This window comes from Thalassophryne amazonica, chromosome 14 (genome assembly GCF_902500255.1).
Source record: "Thalassophryne amazonica chromosome 14, fThaAma1.1, whole genome shotgun sequence".
Classification (NCBI taxonomy): domain Eukaryota; kingdom Metazoa; phylum Chordata; class Actinopteri; order Batrachoidiformes; family Batrachoididae; genus Thalassophryne; species Thalassophryne amazonica.
In genome coordinates this window covers 54,436,430-54,458,803 of record NC_047116.1, presented here as the reverse complement: position 1 = coordinate 54,458,803, position 22,374 = coordinate 54,436,430, and the positions used below count along the sequence as shown (strand labels likewise).

Genomic DNA, 22,374 nt, shown 5'->3' with positions numbered 1-22,374 from the left:
GCGCGCCGTGCGCCATTGTGGGCCGTCCTTAAAGCGGTAGTAACACTCCTTAATCTCTGCGAAGCCCATAAAATTTTCACCGAAAGCCATGTGAATTTTTCGAATGGTTTCCAGCTGCATGTCTCTAACAGTTTCTGAAAAAATTCTGATGGAGCAAAGCCCAAATCATTCAAAACGAGGAGAGGGGTGGACCAGTGCTCACTCAAAGCCTGCCCACAGGCGAATGACGCAACCGACAGGCATGAAAAAACTCACGCATGCGCACGAAGGTTCAAGCTTGGCTGACGTAAAAACATATGAATCAAATCCATATATTTTTTGCATAAAATAAAAAGGTCGGATACTTTTCTCACAGACCTCGTACGACTTCAGTTGTTCAACAGTCCTGGGTCTCCGTTGTCATATTTTGCGCTTCATAATGCGCCACACATTTCAATGGGTGACAGTTCTGGACTGCAGGCAGGCCAGTGTAGTACCCGCACTCTTTTACTACGAAGCCACACTGTTGTAACACGTTAAGAATGTGGTTTGGCATTGTGTTGCTGACATAAGCAGGGACATCCCTGAAAAAGATGTTGCTTGGACGGCAACATGTGTTGCTCCAAAACCTGGATGTACTTTTCAGCACTGATGGTGCCATCACAGATGTGTAAGTTGCCAATGCCATGGGCACTAACACACCCCCATACCATCACAGATGCTGGTTTTTGAACTTTGCGCTGGTAACAATCTGGATGGTCTTTTTCCTCTTTTGTCCAGAGGACACAACATTCATGATTTCCAAAAACAGTTTGAAATGTGGGCTCATCAGACCACAGCACAATTTTCTACTTTGCGTCTGTCCATTTCAGATGAGCTCTGGCCCAGAGAAGGCGGCGGTGTTTCTGGATGTTGTTGATGTATGGCTTTCCCTTTACATGGTAGAGGTTTAACTTGCACTTGTAGATGTCGAACTGTGTTAACTGACAGTTGTTTTCTGAAGTGTTCCTGAGCCCATGTGGTAAGATCCTTTACACAATGATGTTGTTTTTTAATGCAGTGCTGCCTGAGGGATCGAAGGTCATGGGCATTCAATGTCAGTTTTCGGCCTTGCCGCTTACGTGTAGAAAGTTTTCCAGATTCTCTGAATCTTCTGATTATATTATGGACTGTAGATGATGGAATCCCTAAATTCCTTGCAATTGAACATTGAGAAACATTGTTCTTAAACTGTTGGACTATTTTTTCACGCAGTTGTTCACAAAGTGGTGATCCACGCCCCATCTTTGCTTGTGAACCGCTGAGCCTTTTGGGAATGCTCCTCTTATACCCAGTCATGACACTCACCTGTTTCCAATTCGGTGTTCTTTGAGCATTCATCAATTTTCCCAGTCTTTTGTTGCCCTGTCCCAACTTTTTTGAAATGTGTTGCAGGCATCCATTTCAAAATGTTCAAATATTTGCACAAAAACAAAGTCTATCAGTTTGAACATTAAATGTTCTTTGTGGTGTATTCAGTTGAATATAGGTTGAAGAGGATTTTCAGATCATTGTATTCTATTTTTATTTGCATTTTACACAACTTCCCAACTTCATTGGGGTTGTATATTAATATACAGGGTACCACAAAAAAGTGACATATGCACTTGTTTCCATTGTGGCCAAATATGAACCACAGATAAACTACAACAAAAAGTAACAATTAACAGTAAAAACACAGAGCGTCTCCTTTCATCTGTATATGGCAACTTTTGACAGGGTTCAAAACGTATGTAATATATAAACGCATTTTCAGCTGCCTGAAAAACAGACGCTTTCCCTTTAACTGCGCTCAGCAGGTCGGAAGTAGCGCAGAGGAGTGACGCTGTCATCACGTGTTTGTGGCTGTTTGTTTTGATGTCTTTGGTTTACGTTTTTGGCTTTCCTCTTATTGCGAGAACCAGCGTCGATTTCGTGGTTTAGCAGCGTTTTGAGGTAATAAGTTTGATATATTAGCAGCATGGCTGAGGGTGCAGAGGGTGACGTTGAAGACCCGCCCACGATCAGGTTCCCTCCGCTCATCACCGTGTCTGATCTGCCGAGCGGCACTGCTGCAGGTAACAAACAGACACCGTCATTATGTCATCACCACCATCACCACTCGTCAAAGCAGACACAGGATTGGGGATGTTCTTCTGGGTCATGGCCCGTGTTGTCAACATTGCACCAGCCCAGTCACATTAAACAGGCTTATATTTATGTCAAAAGTACAGGATTTATTGGTGTGACAAATCAGTACTGTGGATCACAATTAAAATAAGTGTTTTCATTTTTTAATGTCATCTGTGTATGTGTGATATTTTTTCATTTTATTTTTGATATATAATGTCAACTATTTTTTTTTTTTTTGCTGGTGTGTAAACTTTGACCTTTACTCTTGTGAAGTCCCTTGGGTCGACACTCTTTAGTCACATGTTGTATTTACATGACATTCTACAGAATAAATTCAACCAATTAATCAGTTATTCAATCAATATTCTGATTATTGGTCTTTTAATAGTTTTATCTGGAACCCAGACTTTTTTGGTCATTATGTGATAAATGACGTCTACTTATTTTGATCTTGATAGCTGGACTTTGTCGCTTATTGCTCATATTTGATCCTCATCATTGATGTCTGGCTCAAAGATCATCAGTATGGATTACAATCGAGATTTGCTCTTTTGTCTGGATCTTCACCAAATTGTAATTGGTTGTTCTGTGAGAAGTGTTCCACTCCTCAAAAAGTTTGATTTAATTTTGTTGCATTGGTTTTTGCATATCCTGCTTAAACCCAGTCAGACAGGTAAGTAATCGTGTAACTTCCTTGGTGGAGCTAAAAAAGACTTAGCAGCATCTGTGTATTACAAGGTGAGGGATGTAGTCATAATCATAGACTTTATATACGTAGATGCCTCATGGACTGCCGCTGTCTATTGGAGCCAACTTATCAGCCGGCTGCCATCTTGGCTGGGTCCCTATTGTGCTCCCAGTGCATTTATTCGTACTGAGGAACATGTATCCCCAACTACAATAATCCGTAACTCCCCGGATTTTTACCCGATTTTTCCCACGGTTTGCTAGAAACAGGAGAGATTCAGTTATGATGCAAGATGCTGTCATACATTAAAAATACATACTTTCATGCTGAAATACTTTGTCTTATGCCCTTTAACGAAGACAAATTGTGTGGCATATAGATAAATGTATACACTAATTTTATAATTTAGTAAAGAAACAAGTTTGGATTGTTCATTTGAATTTATTTTCTCTCTGTCTCTCTCTCTCTCACACACACACATACACACACAGGACATCACTTTAATTTACTCTGTTTCGCTTACCTGGTTTTGTTATAAAGATGAATCAAAAAGACACGCACATCCAAGATGTGTAAAACGGCGTGCTGGATCAAGGTGAGACAAATATTAAAGCAAAAATCCACACAGCCTAAGCGCTCACATGCAAAAAAAAAAAAAAAACCGAAAACAAACAAACAAAAAACTTTTATTAGACACCCCTAATAAAATAAAAATAATATGTTTTTTTTTTTTTTTTTTTTGCATGGGAGCACTTAGGCTGTACATTAAGGAAGCATAGAGAATTTCTGCACTGTAGGACATCTTTGTGTTGCAAGTAGGAGCAGTATCGATGATCCTACAGTCTCTAGTGTACAACCCAGTGATGATGTACTCTCCATCTGATACTCCATGATGGCCTCCTCTAATGCTAAGAGGACTGTTGGGAACTCGGTCCCAAACCCAGTGACACTGACATACTGTTGCATAGCATAGAATCTGAGACTTGAATGTGGCCTTAAAGCCATTTCTCTGGTAGATCCTTGTCCATGTCATTAGGGAGGGGCCTCATCATGCAGTACATCCAGGAAGTATTCACAGCACTTCACTTTTTCACATTTTTGTTATGTTACAGCCTTATTCCAAAATGGATGAAATCAAATTTATTAAAGCAAACAAACAAACAAAAAAACCTAAGAAATCACGTGTACATAAGTATTCACAGCCTTTGTCATGAAGCTTAAAATTGAGCTCAGGTGAATCCTTTTTCCACAGATCATCCTTGAGATGTTTCTACAGCTTAATTGGAGTCCATCTGGGGTAAAGTCAGTTGATTGGACATGATTTGGAAAGACACACACCTGTCTGTCACAGCACAACGCAAGCATGAAGTCAAAGGAATTGTCTGTAGACCTCCGAGACAGCTTTGTCTTGAGGCACAAATCTGGGGAAGGGTACAAAAACATTTCTTCTGCTTTGAAGGTCCCAGTGAGCACAGTGGCCTCCATAATCCTTAAATGGAAGAAGTTCAGATCCATCGGGACTCTTCCTAGAGCTGGCTGCCCATCTAAACTGAGTGATTGGGGGAGAAGGGCCTTAGTCAGGGAGGTGATCAAGAATCCAATGGTCGCTCTGTCAGAGCTCCAGCACCTTCCAGAAGGACAACCACCTCTGCAGCAATCCACCAATCAGGCCTGTATGGTAGAGTGGTCAGACAGAAGCCACTCCTTAGTAAAAGGCACATGGCAGCCCATCTGGAGTTTGCCAAAAGGCACCTGAAGGACTCTCAGTCCATGAGAAACAAAATTCTCTGGTCTGGTCTGGTCTGATGAGACAAAGATTGAACCCTTGGCGTCATGTTTGGAGAAAACCAGGCACCATCCCCACAGTGAAGCATAGTGGCAGCAGCTTCATGCTGTGGGGATGTTTTTCAACAGCAGGAACTGGGAGACTAGTCAGGATTGAGAGAAAGATGAATGCAGAAATGTACAGAGATGTCCTGGATGAAAACCTGCTCCAGAGTGCTCTTGACCTCAGATTGGGGCAATGGTTCACCTTTCAGCAGGACAATGACCCTAACCACACAGCCAAGATATCAAAGGAGTGACTTTGGGACAACTCTGTAAATGTCCTTGAGTGGCCCAGCCAGAGCCCAGACCTGAATCTGATTGAACATCTCTGGAGAGATCTGAAAATGGCTGTGCAATGACGCTCCCTATCCAACCTGATGGACCTTGAGAGGTGCTGCAAAGAGGAATGTGCAAAGCTCCCCAAAGATAGGTCTGCCAAGCTTGTGGCATCACATTCAAGAAGACTTGAGGCTGTAATTGCTGCCAAAGGTGCATCAACATTTGAGCAAAGGGTGTGAATACTTACGTACATGTGATTTCTTAGAATTTTATTTTTTTAATAAATTTGAAAAAAAAAAATCAAAAAAGCTTTTTCCATGTTGTCATTATGGGGTGTTGTGAGTAGAATTTTGAAGGAAAAATGAATTTCAACCATTTTGGAATAAGGCTGCAACATAACAAAATGTGAAAAAAGTGAAGCGCTGTGAATACTTTCCAGAGGTACTAAGTAAAAAAATGTATTAGTCAATAAAAACAAGCTGAAGCAAACATTACATTACATTTGACACTTCACACTTTCCTGAGGAATCAAACCTGGGACATTTGATCCCCAGTTTCTTTTCATAACTGTTACACTGCAGACTTGAAAGCAAAGGTTGTAGCTTTAAATATACAAACCCACAGGAACGTCAGTCCTGTCGCCGTCATCTGTCGTCTATGCAGACAGGCCCGACATCATCAGCACTACCTCATAAAAAGAAGGCACGTTTAAATCAACTCTTCCAGCTTTGTAAATAGTCAAGTCTCATCAGGGAAATATGTTTCCATTGGCCAATAAGCTTTGGACTGAGAGGTCAGTTTTTCCTCTTAACTGAACTTGCTAGGCGACTTGTTAGGCTGTATGAAGGGTGCAATGTTAAGAAGAACAGATAAGTACAGAGTACACAAAGTAAAACATTTTTAAGATGAGGTAAACCACTGTTGACTTGTATTGAACTGTTTGCATCCAAAATACAGGAATGTGGGAGATTAATATCAGTCATATCAGGACAAGACTTCAACTTTACTATATGCATTGATAGCTTCTACCTGAAGTATCCAGCAGTGTCTTTCTCTGAGCAGAATATCTCAGAAAGTCTTGAACAGATTTCAGTAAAATTTGGTGCAAAGGTCATCTTTGGGTAAAAGAAGAGCTGATTAAATTTTGGTGCAGATCCATGTAAAGGGTTAGTTCTTGCTTTTGATCTTTGATCCTGATCCTGCCTTTGCTCTTAGATCCAGACTCTTTTGATCTTGATAATGCGGCAGATCCTGCCTTGCTCTTTGAACTTTTGACCATGATTCTTTTGATTCTTGATCTTGCATTTGATGCTTTATTAAACAATCAAAGCACTCAAGATCAAAACACAACAGGACTGGTGAGGTTCAAAGATGAGTGATCAGGATCAAAGATTAATTGGCAGTATCAAAGTTCAGGGCTACAGATCAGTAATCAGAGGTACCTGATCAGGATCAAATGGATGTTCATTTCACTGATTAACAGGCTGGTTCTGGGGGTCATGTAGCTGCCCTGAAAGTCTAGAGCAAGGTTGTCCAGGTCTTCTCCTGGAGAGCCTCTGCCCTCTATGTTTTCTTTCAGTGGTCCACCCACAGCTGATTAATTCAGCCAACAGCTGGGAAACAAAATAATCATCGGTGAATAGAGCAGGTGAAAACATGGAGGGTAGCTGTCTTCCAGGAGCACCGCTGGCCTCGTGGTTCTCCAGTAACAACAGAACAAATTTAACAACACAGCTACACAGTTGATTCCAATAGGCTTTATGGATTCATCTAAGCATGGTTCATAATTCTTCCTCACAAAATCTTGATAGTTTAGCTTCTTGATTATGTCTGTCCTCGCCAGGCCGTAACCTTAAGGAATGGCTGCAGGAACAGTTCTGCGACAAGCCTCTGGAGCAAGATGACATGAGGCTCCACAATGCAGCGTATGTTGGAGATTTGGACACTCTGAGGAACCTGTTGCAGGAAGACAGCTTCAGACGGTGAGGGACAGCACTGTCTGTGGTGTAGCTCGAGGGAAGAGGTGGTCAGAGAGAAGAGACATGAGGATAATAACGTTTATGTGCCAGGTTACTGGCAATTCCCAGTATCTACTTCCAGTGTCTCTGTAAAGGGCTAATCCTTTGCATCAGTCATTTCAAACAGCATTTGGCCCTTGACAGGTCAGAGTGTCTTCTCAGCATGAGCATAAATAAAGACCCGTGATGAGCTGGAGTGTCGATTAAAATTCTGCTCTGTGTTGAGACCACAATCACACTGGCACTAATGTCTTTGTGGTCCAATTTGTTTCTGAGAATATCTGATTCAGTATGATTTTCTACCATTTACATATTTATAATCAGTGGTGGGCACAGTTCCGCTAATTATCAAAGCTAATGTTTTTTATTATCGGATTAGCTTTTCAGATCATTTTGTAAACCATCAGCGGACTAATTATCTGCCGATAAATTTTGGTTTGATAATTTTTAGACCACTAACATATTTTTGCAGGCGTGGTGAACAAAGCTTAACAGTTATAAACAGTCTGACATCAAATATTTGAGTACCTACCTGTTAAATATTTTGTAGTAGATGTGCAGTTCTATCCTCTGCAAACAGAGGAGAGCTAGTTCCAGGAGAAACCGCTCTATCCTCTGCAGGCAAAGGAGAACTGGTCACAGAAAAGAAAAAAGCTAATTTTTTTAACTCGCTGGTAGTATCGCCCAAGTCATCAAGAGGCATACTACGGAGCCCGCCTGGGGACATGGTGGTGAATTTTTTGGGCCCATATTATTGCATTCCCTTGCAATACTTTTGCATTCCCTCGCAATATTATTGCGTTGCCTCGCAATACCTTTTGTGTTCCCTTGCAATAACCTAATATCATATTAAAGCTCATGCCTATCAGAGCACACAGTGAGTGGAATGAGGTGGGGGGAGAATGAACGCATATGCGCGCGCACACACAGCAGACAGCAACAGGATTCACTCGAGGACAGTAAAAAAAAGAAAAGAAAACATAAACATTCATAAGGCACACTAACAGGTGTTGCTACTTACTATCGCTGATGTATACTCCCTCATCTCACGGGATCCTGTTGCTGTCTGCTGTGTGTACTTCAGAATTTGCCATTTAACACATATATATATCAGATATATGTTTTAGTTTTAAAGTAATGCACTAATTTTGAAGGTTTTATTGTGGACATTGTGTCTCCAGACAATGCATTATGGGTAATCTCAGTACATTCATGACAGGAGAAATGCATTTGAGACACTCTGATCAGGCTCCACACGGACAGCAGCATTAAACTCTTTCTATATTGTGCCTAAAACTCTTGTGAATATATTCTCTGGGTTTATAGACATTGTTATTGTGTTTGTTTTATGTAAAAATGCCAGAAGAAGCCCAGGTGGCGTCTCCATTATTTTCAATTGGAATCATTGTGAGCTGCAGTGGCTTCCTGCTTGCTCTTTAACATCTTGCTTATGTCAGACACTGTCTGTCCTCTTTGTTCTTTGTTCCAGAGTAATATATATATATATATATATATATATATATATATATATATATATATATATATATATATATATATATATATAAGATGTCTGAAATTCAGTTTGTGTTTATTAAATTCCACGCATCTTAAACATAGCAAACAGATTATTTATTTGGAATATTTGTTTTAGTAACTTTTCAGGCTCTCTACTGCCATCTCCTGGCCAGTAGTGTTCATGGCAGTATTCTCCCTAAGTATTGAGATATCCCATAATCCTTTGTGTGCCAAAGAGTTGTTGCAGCTGATGAAAAGAAATAAAAATGTAATTTTGGTTGTATAACATTCATTTACAATTGTTGTCGTGGATTTTCTCTGTGCTGTTTAAACCGCAGCAACTCTCTGATGTGCAAAGGATTATGGGTTAGGGTCTGAGCATCTGGGCGCCAGTAGATGGCAGTGTTCTATTTATTTTGACCCCGGTTATATCAGGCGGTTGTCTAATCACAACTTGACTTTTGGCTTTTGCAAATGGCTTTTTTAAAATTTGTTTTACAAATAAAAAAATGGCATATTTTACAAAAGCACATTTATATGTAAACACCAACACACACCTCACATTAACGTGTTGTTTTTTACATAGAATGAATGAGTCAACCAATCAGTGTTAGCGGAGGCTCATTTTACCCATCTATCTGGATTAATTTGTTTTATAAATCAAAATTATAAATCAAAACTGCCTTAATTTCCAAGACCTCTGCCGCACAGCGACACTGCTACATGCTGTTAAGGAATAATGTATTTTTTGTGTGTGCTGCTTCACTGCTGCAAGTTATATAGTAAACAGAAGCTTCCAGCAGTGGGCAAGTGCACAAAGACAGAAGTGCTGACTCATTATTTGGGTTTGTGGTTGCCTTTGATGCTACCAGAAGCGATCATGGTGTTAAAATTTAAAATCAGCTTGTTAGTAGTTGCAAATCCTCCAAATCGTGACTATCCAGGGTTGGGACCAGGAAGCAGAGTTGTAGTCTTACACACCTCTCTGCAGCTTCTCTCCCCCTGCCATCCCCTCATTACCCCATCCCCGTAGAGACGGTGCCTGCTCCCAGACTACCAATAACCAGCAAAAATCTATTTAAGCATAAAAATTCAAAAAGAAAAAATAATATAGCACCTTCAACTGCACCACAGACTAAAACAGTTAAATGTGGTCTATTAAACATTAGGTCTCTCTCTTCTAAGTCCCTGTTGGTAAATGATATAATAATTGATCAACATATTGATTTATTCTGCCTTACAGAAACCTGGTTACAGCAGGATGAATATGTTAGTTTAAATGAGTCAACACCCCCGAGTCACACTAACTGTCAGAATGCTCGTAGCACGGGCCGGGCCGGAGGATTAGCAGCAATCTTCCATTCCAGCTTATTAATTAATCAAAAACCCAGACAGAGCTTTAATTCATTTGAAAGCTTGACTCTTAGTCTTGTCCATCCAAATTGGAAGTCCCAAAAACCAGTTTTATTTGTTATTATCTATCGTCCACCTGGTCGTTACTGTGAGTTTCTCTGTGAATTTTCAGACCTTTTGTCTGACTTAGTGCTTAGCTCAGATAAGATAATTATAGTGGGCGATTTTAACATCCACACAGATGCTGAGAATGACAGCCTCAACACTGCATTTAATCTATTATTAGACTCTATTGGCTTTGCTCAAAAAGTAAATGAGTCCACCCACCACTTTAATCATATCTTAGATCTTGTTCTGACTTATGGTATGGAAATAGAAGACTTAACAGTATTCCCTGAAAACTCCCTTCTGTCTGATCATTTCTTAATAACATTTACATTTACTCTGATGGACTACCCAGCAGTGGGGAATAAGTTTCATTACACTAGAAGTCTTTCAGAAAGCGCTGTAACTAGGTTTAAGGATATGATTCCTTCTTTATGTTCTCTAATGCCATATACCAACACAGTGCAGAGTAGCTACCTAAACTCTGTAAGGGAGATAGAGTATCTCGTCAATAGTTTTACATCCTCATTGAAGACAACTTTGGATGCTGTAGCTCCTCTGAAAAAGAGAGCTTTAAATCAGAAGTGCCTGACTCCGTGGTATAACTCACAAACTCGTAGCTTAAAGCAGATAACCCGTAAGTTGGAGAGGAAATGGCGTCTCAGTAATTTAGAAGATCTTCACTTAGCCTGGAAAAAGAGTCTGTTGCTCTATAAAAAAAGCCCTCCGTAAAGCTAGGACATCTTTCTACTCATCACTAATTGAAGAAAATAAGAACAACCCCAGGTTTCTTTTCAGCACTGTAGCCAGGCTGACAAAGAGTCAGAGCTCTATTGAGCTGAGTATTCCATTAACTTTAACTAGTAATGACTTCATGACTTTCTTTGCTAACAAAATTTTAACTATTAGAGAAAAAATTACTCATAACCATCCCAAAGACGTATCGTTATCTTTGGCTGCTTTCAGTGATGCCGGTATTTGGTTAGACTCTTTCTCTCCGATTGTTCTGTCTGAGTTATTTTCATTAGTTACTTCATCCAAACCATCAACATGTTTATTAGACCCCATTCCTACCAGGCTGCTCAAGGAAGCCCTACCATTATTTAATGCTTCGATCTTAAATATGATCAATCTATCTTTGTTAGTTGGCTATGTACCACAGGCTTTTAAGGTGGCAGTAATTAAACCATTACTTAAAAAGCCATCACTTGACCCAGCTATCTTAGCTAATTATAGGCCAATCTCTGTTTTGAAACAAGGTTCGGTCAGATCGGCACACAGAAATGATCACACAGACTGCACTTTGCTAGAACAAACAGGCGTATATTTATTCCCCACAAAAGCAGTTACATCAAGCACAAGTGGTTGCAGCGCATGAAACATCTCTTTCTCTCTTACCGTGACGCCTTTAAGGTGGAGAGCCAACACCTTCGGCAGAGTGCGCTTGTCAACCGGCTGGGCGTTCGTACGTAAACCGGCAGCAGACTCTATTGGAGCATGGCTCTGCCTCCTCTTTTCTAGTGTGTGCGCAAAGGGAGGGTGAGTGGCCATTTCAAACTCCCTGGCGCACATAATTTCTTTAATCAACAGGCATCAAAAAGGTATTTCCTCTTGCAAAAACATCTCTTCAGCGCAGTCGTCAATAGCAACACAATAGCAACAAAAACAAAGTTGTGAATAATAACAAGTACCTCCAGCTCTTCACTCCCAGTTCAGACTGACCCCAGCATGCTAAAACAAAGTTGAATAACAAGTACATTCTCAGGGTTACTTTAAGACAGGTGCAAAACAGCACAATAACATTTTTATTATACAATCTCCAACCTTCCTTTTCTCTCAAAAATTCTTGAAAGGGTAGTTGTAAAACAGCTAAGTGATCATCTGCAGAGGAATGGTCTATTTGAAGAGTTTCAGTCAGGTTTTAGAATTCATCATAGTACAGAAACAGCATTAGTGAAGGTTACAAATGATCTTCTTATGGCCTCGGACAGTGGACTCATCTCTGTGCTTGTTCTGTTAGACCTCAGTGCTGCTTTTGATACTGTTGACCATAAAATTTTATTACAGAGATTAGAGCATGCCATAGGTATTAAAGGCACTGCGCTGCGGTGGTTTGAATCATATTTGTCTAATAGATTACAATTTGTTCATGTAAATGGGGAATCTTCTTCACAGACTAAAGTTAATTATGGAGTTCCACAAGGTTCTGTGCTAGGACCAATTTTATTCACTTTATACATGCTTCCCTTAGGCAGTATTATTAGACGGTATTGCTTAAATTTTCATTGTTACGCAGATGATACCCAGCTTTATCTATCCATGAAGCCAGAGGACGCACACCAATTAGCTAAACTGCAGGATTGTCTTACAGACATAAAGACATGGATGACCTCTAATTTCCTGCTTTTAAACTCAGATAAAACTGAAGTTATTGTACTTGGCCCCACAAATCTTAGAAACATGGTGTCTAACCAGATCCTTACTCTGGATGGCATTACCCTGACCTCTAGTAATACTGTGAGAAATCTTGGAGTCATTTTTGATCAGGATATGTCATTCAAAGCGCATATTAAACAAATATGTAGGACTGCTTTTTTGCATTTACACAATATCTCTAAAATCAGAATGGTCTTGTCTCAGAGTGATGCTGAAAAACTAATTCATGCATTTATTTCCTCTAGGCTGGACTATTGTAATTCATTATTATCAGGTTGTCCTAAAAGTTCCCTAAAAAGCCTTCAGTTAATTCAAAATGCTGCAGCTAGAGTACTGACGGGGACTAGAAGGAGAGAGCATATCTCACCCATATTGGCCTCTCTTCATTGGCTTCCTGTTAATTCTAGAATAGAATTTAAAATTCTTCTTCTTACTTATAAGGTTTTGAATAATCAGGTCCCATCTTATCTTAGGGACCTCGTAGTACCATATCACCCCAATAGAGCGCTTCGCTCTCAGACTGCAGGCTTACTTGTAGTTCCTAGGGTTTGTAAGAGTAGAATGGGAGGCAGAGCCTTCAGCTTTCAGGCTCCTCTCCTGTGGAACCAGCTCCCAATTCAGATCAGGGAGACAGACACCCTCTCTACTTTTAAGATTAGGCTTAAAACTTTCCTTTTTGCTAAAGCTTATAGTTAGGGCTGGATCAGGTGACTGTGAACCATCCCTTAGTTATGCTGCTATAGACGTAGACTGCTGGGGGGTTCCCATGATGCATTGTTTCTTTCTCTTTTTGCTCTGTATGCACCACTCTGCATTTAATCATTAGTGATCGATCTCTGCTCCCCTCCACAGCATGTCTTTTTCCTGGTTAGCCCCAACCAGTCCCAGCAGAAGACTGCCCCTCCCTGAGCCTGGTTCTGCTGGAGGTTTCTTCCTGTTAAAAGGGAGTTTTTCCTTTCCACTGTAGCCAAGTGCTTGCTCACAGGGGGTCGTTTTGACCGTTGGGGTTTTACATAATTATTGTATGGCCTTGCCTTACAATATAAAGCGCCTTGGGGCAACTGTTTGTTGTGATTTGGCGCTATATAAAAAAATTGATTGAAAATTGATTGATTGAAGTGTACCGAAGACAATACTGAAAGTTATCGGTTAGCTGTAGCTTCCGATAATTTATTTGGGTGGTTTATCAGTTTAGCTTCATAAAAGATAACTTTTCAGTTAGCCGATTAGCTGTTATCGAAGCTAACTTTTTGGTTAGCTGTGCCCACCACTGTTTATAATGCAGATCTTATAGATGCCACCGATGCCACCATGAGGTTATTTGAAATAATCAAGATGTGCTTGTAGTGTAGACTCTTAAGGAATTATGGCCACTTATATACACAGTGCCTCAATATTCAGATGCAGTCAAACAAAATTAAGCATTATTTTTAATACAAATAATCACTTTTACAGGCAATTTCCTTCTGATAAGTCAGGGGATGGATGCATGAACATTTCTAAGTCACTGGATGTGTCTTAGACTTCATTTATTTCAGTTATTAACAAACATAAACAGTATGGCACTACATAGTAAGTCTGTCTGGAGCAGTCAGTTATAAAAAACCGAGTGACTGTTCAAAAAAGAGTAAGTATGGGTACTTACTCTTTTTTTGAACAGTCACTCAGTTTTTTATAACTGAAGGAATTACAGGCTTCTGAAGGTTTGATTGGAGAAACTGTGTATGGTGCAGATTTTGCTTCACCATTTATAGAGCATCGTAATGGAGTAGCATCCATCCCCTGACTTGTTCAAAGAAAACTTTCAAAAAGTGTTTTTTCTTTTTATGAAAAATCTATATATTAAAAGCCAAGTGGCCTCTTTGTACGTATATGTGTGCGTGCGTGCGTGCGTGCGTGCGTGCGTGTATGTGTATGGCTTCACCGCCAAAATGAAACATTGATACAACTAATGTTTTTGGAAAAAGTACAGATAGTGGCTAACAACAGTGAACAATAGACGCTGATAATCACATTCTAGACTCGCACTCTATTCCAGCAGGGGGCGGTAAATCATCTTTATCTTAAATGCGCAGACTCACATGCTATTCCAGAACATTATAGAAACTTTGCTTAATTTATTACTGTCTAACCATCCATCCATTTTCTATACCTGCTTAATCCGATTAAGGGTCAAAGGGGGGCTGGAGCCAATCCAAGCAGTCATAGAGTGTGAGGCGGGGTACACCCTAGGCAGGATGCCAGTTTGTTGCAGGGACACACATAGACAAAGAAACATATTCACACCTGCACAAGTACTGTCAATTTAAAGTTCCTAATCCTCCTAACCTGCATGTCTTTGGATGTGGGAGGAAACTGGAGCACCTGGAGAGAACCCACACCAACATGAGGAGAACACGAAAACACCACACAGAAAGGCCCTAAGTGGGAATCCAAACCACAGCCTTTTTGCTGTGAGGCAACAGTGCTAATCACGCTTGAAAAATGTCAGCTACCTATTATAAACACTACCCACTCTAGAGCCTATGGATCCCCATGGGCAACATGCTAGTAATATTTAGTTTGGACTCTAAAAATTAAGGCACTTTGTATACAAATGACCATATTTCCCAAATGGGTTGTGCAATATTTGAGTTAAAATCCTTGAATTAATGTTAAATGTCTACACTACAAGCACACTTTAATTGTATCATTTGCACTTAGTGGTGGTGGTGTGCACAGGCAAAATCAAAATCACTGTCCAACTACTTATGGACCTGGGTGTTGGTGCGTGTTATACCTGTGTTGTCATATCAAGTCCCATATCATCAGAATAGGGGACACATTAATGTGGAATACTCATTCATTCAGCTACGGTAATAATCCACCAACAAGTATGTCAGCTGTCCTTTCTTTTTCCTCTTGAACATAACCATACCATTAGCAGACTTGGCATTAAAGTGATACAAACCAATAATTACTGTGGATGCGATGCTGGATGTTTACTCAAACTTTCAAGAAAAAACAAAATCCCATAAACAGAAGCATACCAGTAAATTGTTGCCATCTACTGTACAGGAAAGAGTACTTTCTTGGCACAGACAGAAAAGCTCTTAAGAGTTATCAGTGCATACTAAATGATTTAGTGTCCAAAAATCAATATGTGTAATGTGTTACCTAGTGTACTGTCCTGGCACTTTTTCTGATGTACTTGGCATATTTCCGCACAGTGAGGGTAGTGTTGGGTGGAGGACAGGCCACACCCCACTGCATTAATTGTAGCCATAGTAATGGTAAATGTGAACATATTCTGAGCTGCTTCATTGTTATAAAATTGATGGCAGTGAGAATCAAAGACTTTATTAGGGCAGCGTTTTGGGTGATGATGTCCACAAACAGGTACTACAACACTGAGCCGATTTTTGTTGCCAATCTTCAGCATGGCCATTATTTCATATTTAAATCTAACTCATTTTCATTACACATAGTTTACAACATATGGTTGTTTCAGTTTAAGGAATTATTATTATTATTATTATTATAAGTTTGCCCTGCTGTGATCCTAACTTGGAGATGTTGTATGTGTTGGAGGCAATATTTCCCACGTAGTTGTAGTGTGTATCTCGTGGGTGTTGCTGTCGTGATACCTGGCATTCACACCAAAGAGTTCAATCTCTGTCTTATCAGACCAGAGAGGAGTGGTTTCCGTCTGGCCACTCCACCATACAGGCCTGATTGGAGGATTGCTGCAGAGATGGTTGTCCTCCTGTAAGGTTCCCCTTTCTCTGCAAAGGAATGCTGGAGCTCTGACAGAGTGACCATTGGGTTCTTGATCACCTCCCTGACTAAGGCCTTTCTCCCCAATCACTCAGTTTAGATGGGTGGCCAGCTCTAGAAAGAGTTCTGGTGGACCTGAACTACTTCCATTTATGGATGATGGAGGCCACTGTGCTCATTGTGACCTTCAAAGCAGCAGAAATGTTTCTGTACCCTTCCCCAGATTGGTGCCTCGAGGCAATCCTGTCTCAGAAGTCTACAGGCAATTTCTTTGACTTCATCCTTGGTTTGTGCTCTGATGTGCACTGTCAGCTGTGGGACCTTATATGTAGACAAGTGGGTGCCTTTCTAAATAATGTTAAATTGCAATTAAGATGTAGAAATATCTCAAGGATGATCAGTAGAAACAGGACGCGCCTAAGCTCAAATTTGTGCTTCATGGCAAAGGGTGAGAATACATGTGATTTCTTAGTTTTTAAATTTTTAATAAATTTGCAAAAATGAAAAAAACAAAACTTTTACAATGTCATTATGGGGTATTGTGTGTAGAATTTTGAGGGAATTTTGGAATAAGGCTGTAACATAACAAAATGTGGAAAAAGTGAAACACTGAATACTTTCTGGGTGCACCGTATAGGATATTTAGAATGGCTGCTCAAGGAACTGGTTAAAGATGCATCATAACACACAAATATAAAGTCATATATAAGCTTTCTAGTGGTCACATGGCCTTTAGACCTTGAATTATATTGATATTTTGGTTTAAACTAAAGATCATAACTGTTACACTCAATCAGTTTGAAGCCAGTATGGATTAACCATGGCTGAAGGGTTGGATGTTAGCCAACGATAAAGTAGTTCTTTTAACCTAAACTAAACTAAACAAAAAACAGGATTAAGTCTTTCTATTTTGGAGAGAGTTGTCAAATGTGAAGGCCACAGAGCCTCACTTATTATGCTTATCATGGCACCACAAAGAATTAATTTGATTTTGTGTCACACACAAGGTGTACACCTTCTGGTTGTGTTTTGGTTTTGACCTGTTGGTCAGATAAATCGAGCATTTTGAAGAAGGCACTTTGACCTGTTGAGCATTTTTAACTGTGGATATTTTCTAAACTACATCATCATAAAATAATTTAGAATCAAACTTAACTAGAACATCACGCTCGTAGAGCGCAACCTCCACCAACGCTAGTTTCCAGTTCCACAAATTTTCAAGGTCAAAGCCCTGTTAGAAGTGGCTTTTCATAAGCTACAACCCCAATTCCATTGAAGTTGGGATGTTGTGTACAATGTAAATAAAAACAGAATACAATGATTTGCAAATCCTCTTCAACCTATATTCAATTGAAGACACCACAAAGACAAGATATTTCATGTTCAAACTGATAGACTTAGCTCATTTTGAAATGGATGCCTGCAACACATTTCAAAAAAGCTGGGACAGGGGCAACAAAAGACTGGAAAAGTTGATGAATGCTCAAAGAACACCTGTTGGAACATTCCATAGGTAGGTGAACAGGTTAATTGGAAACAGGCGAGTGTCATGATTGGGTAGAAAAGGAGCATCCCCAAAAGGTTCAGCCATTCACAAGCAAAGATGGGGCGAGGAACACCACTTTGTGAACAACTGCGTGAAAAAATAGTCCAACAGTTTCAGAACAATGTTTGTCAACATTCAATTGCAAGGAATTTAGTCCATCATCTACAGTCCATAATATAATCCGAAGATTCAGAGAATCTGGAAAACTTTCTACACGTAAGCGGCAAGGCTGAAAACTGACATTGAATGTCAATGACCTTTGTCACGTATCTTACCATGTGGGCTCAGGAACACTTCAGAAAACCATTGTCAGTTAACACAGTTCGTCGCTACATCTATAAGTGCAAGTTAAAACTCTCCCATGCAAAGTGAAAGCCATACATCAACAACATCCGGAAACACCGCCACCTTCTCTGGGCCCGAGCTCATTTGAAATGAACAGACCCAAAGTGGAAAAGTGTGCTGTGGTCTGATGAGTCCACATTTCAAATTGTTTTTGGAAATCATGGATGTTGTGTCCTCCGGACAAAAGAGGAAAAAGACCATCCAGATTGTTACCACCACAAAGTTCAAAAGCCAGCATCTGTGATGGCATGGGAGTGTGTTAGTGCCCATGGCATGAGCAACTTACACATCTGTGATGGCACCAACAATTCTGAAAGGTACATCCAGGTTTTGGAGCAACGCATGCTGCCATCCAAGCAACGTCTTTTTCAGGGACGTCCCTGCTTATTTCAGCAAGACAATGCTAAGCCACATTCTGCACGTGTTACAACAGTGTGGCTTCGTAGTAAGAGAGTGCGGGTACTAGACTGGCCTGCCTGCAGTTCAGACCTGCCACCCATTGAAAATGTGTGGCACATTATGAAGCGCAAAATACGACAACGGAGACCCCGGACTGTTGAGCAACTGAAGTTGTACATCAAGCAAAAATGGGAAAGAATTCCACCTACAAAGCTTCAACAATCAGTGTCCTCAGTTCCCAAACGCTTATTGAGTGTTGTTAGAAGGAAAGGTGATGTAACACAGTGGTAAACATACCACTGTCCCAGCTTTTTTGAAATGTGTTGCAGGCATCTATTTCAAAATGACAAAATATTTGCACAAAAACAATGAAGTTTATCAGTTTGAACATTTACATCTTGTCTTTGTGGTGTATTCAATTGAATATAGGTTTAAGAGGATTTGCAAATCATTGTATTCTGTTTTTACTTACATTTTACACAACATCCCAACTTCATTGGAATTGGGGCTGTAAATTAGATGTGATCACATGTCAGGAGTATGTATTTAGTTCATGCACTTGAATTGTGCTGTTGTCAGGTTTGTTTGTTTTTTTCAACTTTTTCAATTTCTGAATTCCTTTTCAGATAATGTTCCCAGAACATTGGTTATGTCTGCTATGCACAAATTGTCATTGTTTTTTTTTTCCTTTGGCACTTGTTTTCTTACCGACAAGTGGAAGATAGACAAACAGGCAAAAATTGGAACCTCCATCCAATTTTGGTGGTGTATAACAGAAAAATTTGAGTGACTGAGGCACTTTTGATTGATATAATGCAAAATGTACACCAAATGGGCTTTTCAATATTAAGTTCAAATGTCCACAAAATCCACAATCTGAATCAGATCTGGATTCAGCTTTGTCAGGCGATAGTGAGTGCCAGTCTGCACCTCAGTTTCAAATATAAGATTGATTGGGTCATATTTGTTTAAGATATTATGTAAAATATACATTAAATGGGGTTTTCAATGTTAAATTTAAATGAATGGCCACAAAATCTGTAATTCAGATCAGATCCGGGTAGAACTTTGTCTATCGATAAAGGATACCATCTTACATAATGTTGTCAAATATGAAAGAAATCTGATCTTTTTGGACAGAGATATGAATTTCTGAAAATTCTTTCAGTGTTAAAGGATGGGGATTTTTCCAGTTTTCCAAGATTTTTCCTGACTTTGACCTTTGACCTTGAAAATTTAATCAGTTCTTGCCTCAGGATGTGAATCCTCTGTAAAAAATTTCTTAATGATATATGAACAACTGTGGGTTATAGGCTGTATAACCTCTGCCCAACTTAGTAGACACATAATAATTACAGTAAAAGGCAATGAAGTTACATCCCTGAATTATGGCTAACTGAAGGTTCATTATTGTGGATTAAGGCTGCATAATGACTCCCTTCTTTCCATGGGGTGCTAGGCGTATCAATGAGAAGTCTGTGTGGTGTTGTGGCTGCCTACCCTGCACCCCTCTACGCATTGCTGCCACGGCAGGACATGCCGCCTGTGTGGCATATCTGATCGCTCAGGGAGCCGACGTTGATCTAGTTGATGTCAAAGGCCAAACAGCTCTCTATGTGGCAGTGGTCAACGGCCACCTGGACTGTGTTCGGATCCTCCTTGAAGCTGGGGCAGACCCAAACGGAAGCCGACATCACCGCAGCACCCCGCTGTACCACGCCGCACGGGTGGGAAGGCTCGATATCTTGCAAGAACTAATCAGGTGAGGACTAAGATGGATTTTTGTACTGTGTGACTTTTAAAATATCTTCCCTTGATATTTTTGTAACCATTTCTCTTTATTTTAAAGCTTTTTCTGTCTTTTTGGCAGAATATTAAAAAAGATGGGCAAAATGTTAAAAGGAAACAACATATAAATACCATTTTCTTTTTCCTACACATACAAATAATGACTGTTTATGAGTGCAATAGTACAAATATTTCATTTGGTGAAAGATGGAATGTTCCATTCACCGAATGAAATATTTGGACCATTGAACGAATGAAAAACATTCATTATTTGTTTTATATATAACACCTAAAATTTGATATTTTATTAATTTATAAACAAGAAAAAAGGGACTTTTGGTGGGTGTCATTGGTCCTTTGAAGTAAAGAGATTCCAAACAGTCCAACACGAACTTTAGATAGCAATCCAGCCAATTCCAAAATTGTTCTCAGTCAACTTGCAAAAACAGATCCCGAAGATGGAGTCCGTAGTTAATGCCGTGCATTGACTTCTTCTTCTGCTTTTCTCTGTCCAGCAAAAATTTGCGACATAAATTTGTTGAGCTCTTCATTCAATAGCAGTTCTACTTTAGCTAGATATGTCCCAGCAAATATTGCAAATGCCTCCAGATGGCTTATGGCGTACTGGATTTGTTTTTTCTTTTGTGTTAGAAGAATGAGCAGCATCAGTAAGTTGCTAAGTGCCGTCGCCACTCGTGTGTGCTCACTGTGGTCACAGCGTGCAATGGTACAAATCGTATGGAACCAAATTTGCAAGCTAAATGGAGCACAATGGCAAATGGGATGAATGATCAATATCACATGACATACAAACCACCAATCAAATGACAAGGATCTATTCAAGCGTTATATAGGGAAATACTGCAGTTTTGTTTCATTTTAATAGCTATAAAATGTGAAATGGTTTTACAGAGGAAGTTGCTTATTTTTTCCTGTCTTTGCAAAATCATTTGGTGTTTTTATGCAGCTATTATTTATTATTTCATAACTTTCATTATCATTTATTGTTTGGTGCCCATTATAAAATTTGCTTATTTTTGCCAAGTATGCAGAAGAGCAAATGTTTTAAAGTCATAAGATACCGCAAGTGTGTGCAATATTCAATATTTGAGAAGAAAAGCTATTTGCAGAGGCTGAAGTTATAACTGATTAACATACTAGGTTTTCTTTAGTGGCTTTATTTTTAAATACATATTCATGAAGCTTTTTCTGGCTGAGAGCAGATCATGAGAATGCAGCCGGGTGCAGCTTTACTTTTGTTTTTGAGCAGGTTGTCATTTATGCACTTTAAAAGCCAGCCTGGTAGGAGGCATGTCGGAGTAAGGCGTTTCTTTCCGTTTTTACACTTTTTCTGGATCGTGGAGGATCATAATAGAACAGGGTCCTGTGGAATAGGGGTGTAAGGAAAAGTTCCCTCAGGCATTGTCACTTACAGTAAGAAACCACAAGCAGACCAAACTCAGCTGGGTTACCATCTGCTTTGGCCATATGATAAAACAAAACAACGAAATAAAAGCACAACAGCAAAAACCTCACAGCTAAGCAACTATATATATAGAGAGAGTCCAGTGGTCACAATGCCTGGTGGTTGTAGAGACAAAGACGATGTGAATAACAGAGTCCCAGAAAATGGGACCCTATGATGGTCCCCCTGTCCCACAGGCATGCAACGGATCTCAAGCAGCAAATACAAAGAACCACACAGCATCCACCCCCCCACCCCACCTGCACATCCTAGATGGTGCTCCAAGACAAGAACTTGTGATGCCGCATCTCTTTTGTTCCTTCATAGAGGGCAGTATAGGAATCTCCAGATCGTGATGGCTTCTTGCTGCCTACGATTCATATTTGTTGTGTCATATTAAACGCATGATAAATAAGGTACCCAGGTTAAGGAAGAGCTGGACACAGAATTGTGCTCAGCTCCTTCATGGGCATCTCAGCATGTTTCCAGGCCAGGTGGTCCTTCAGTGTACAGGCAGGTACATAAGGGAAGACACCAGTGACATCTCTGAAGGAGCAGTGAGCTTCTGTTGCTGTGAGTGACAAAACTGTGCACATGGCTGGGGAAGCAACCTGTCTCAAACTGGCATCCTGTCAAGTCTCCCATCCTCTTCACTCTATGGAATCCAGGGATAAGCAGCAGCACCTTTGGGTCTCGGGGCCTATAGAACTCGCTTATTTGTCTG

General features: G+C 40.0%; 1 protein-coding gene and 1 long non-coding RNA gene across 2 annotated transcripts in view; one reads left to right on the top strand and one right to left on the bottom strand.

Annotated features, from left to right (window-relative positions):
• Positions 1-1,834: 1,834 nt before the first annotated feature.
• asb1 (ankyrin repeat and SOCS box containing 1) overlaps positions 1,835-22,374 on the top strand; it is a 28,508-nt gene continuing 7,968 nt past the window's right edge. The window contains exons 1-3 of the mRNA XM_034186649.1: positions 1,835-2,075; positions 6,768-6,906; positions 19,857-20,159. Of these exons, the coding sequence (XP_034042540.1) occupies positions 1,979-2,075; positions 6,768-6,906; positions 19,857-20,159 (539 nt within the window). The 5' untranslated portion in view covers positions 1,835-1,978. The remainder of the gene's footprint in view (positions 2,076-6,767; positions 6,907-19,856; positions 20,160-22,374) is intronic.
• Positions 2,679-16,219, bottom strand: LOC117524833. The gene is made up of 3 exons (XR_004564872.1): positions 16,053-16,219; positions 11,320-11,321; positions 2,679-2,691 (listed from the first exon to the last, which is right to left on the bottom strand). It is a non-coding gene; the product is annotated as an uncharacterized LOC117524833 (long non-coding RNA).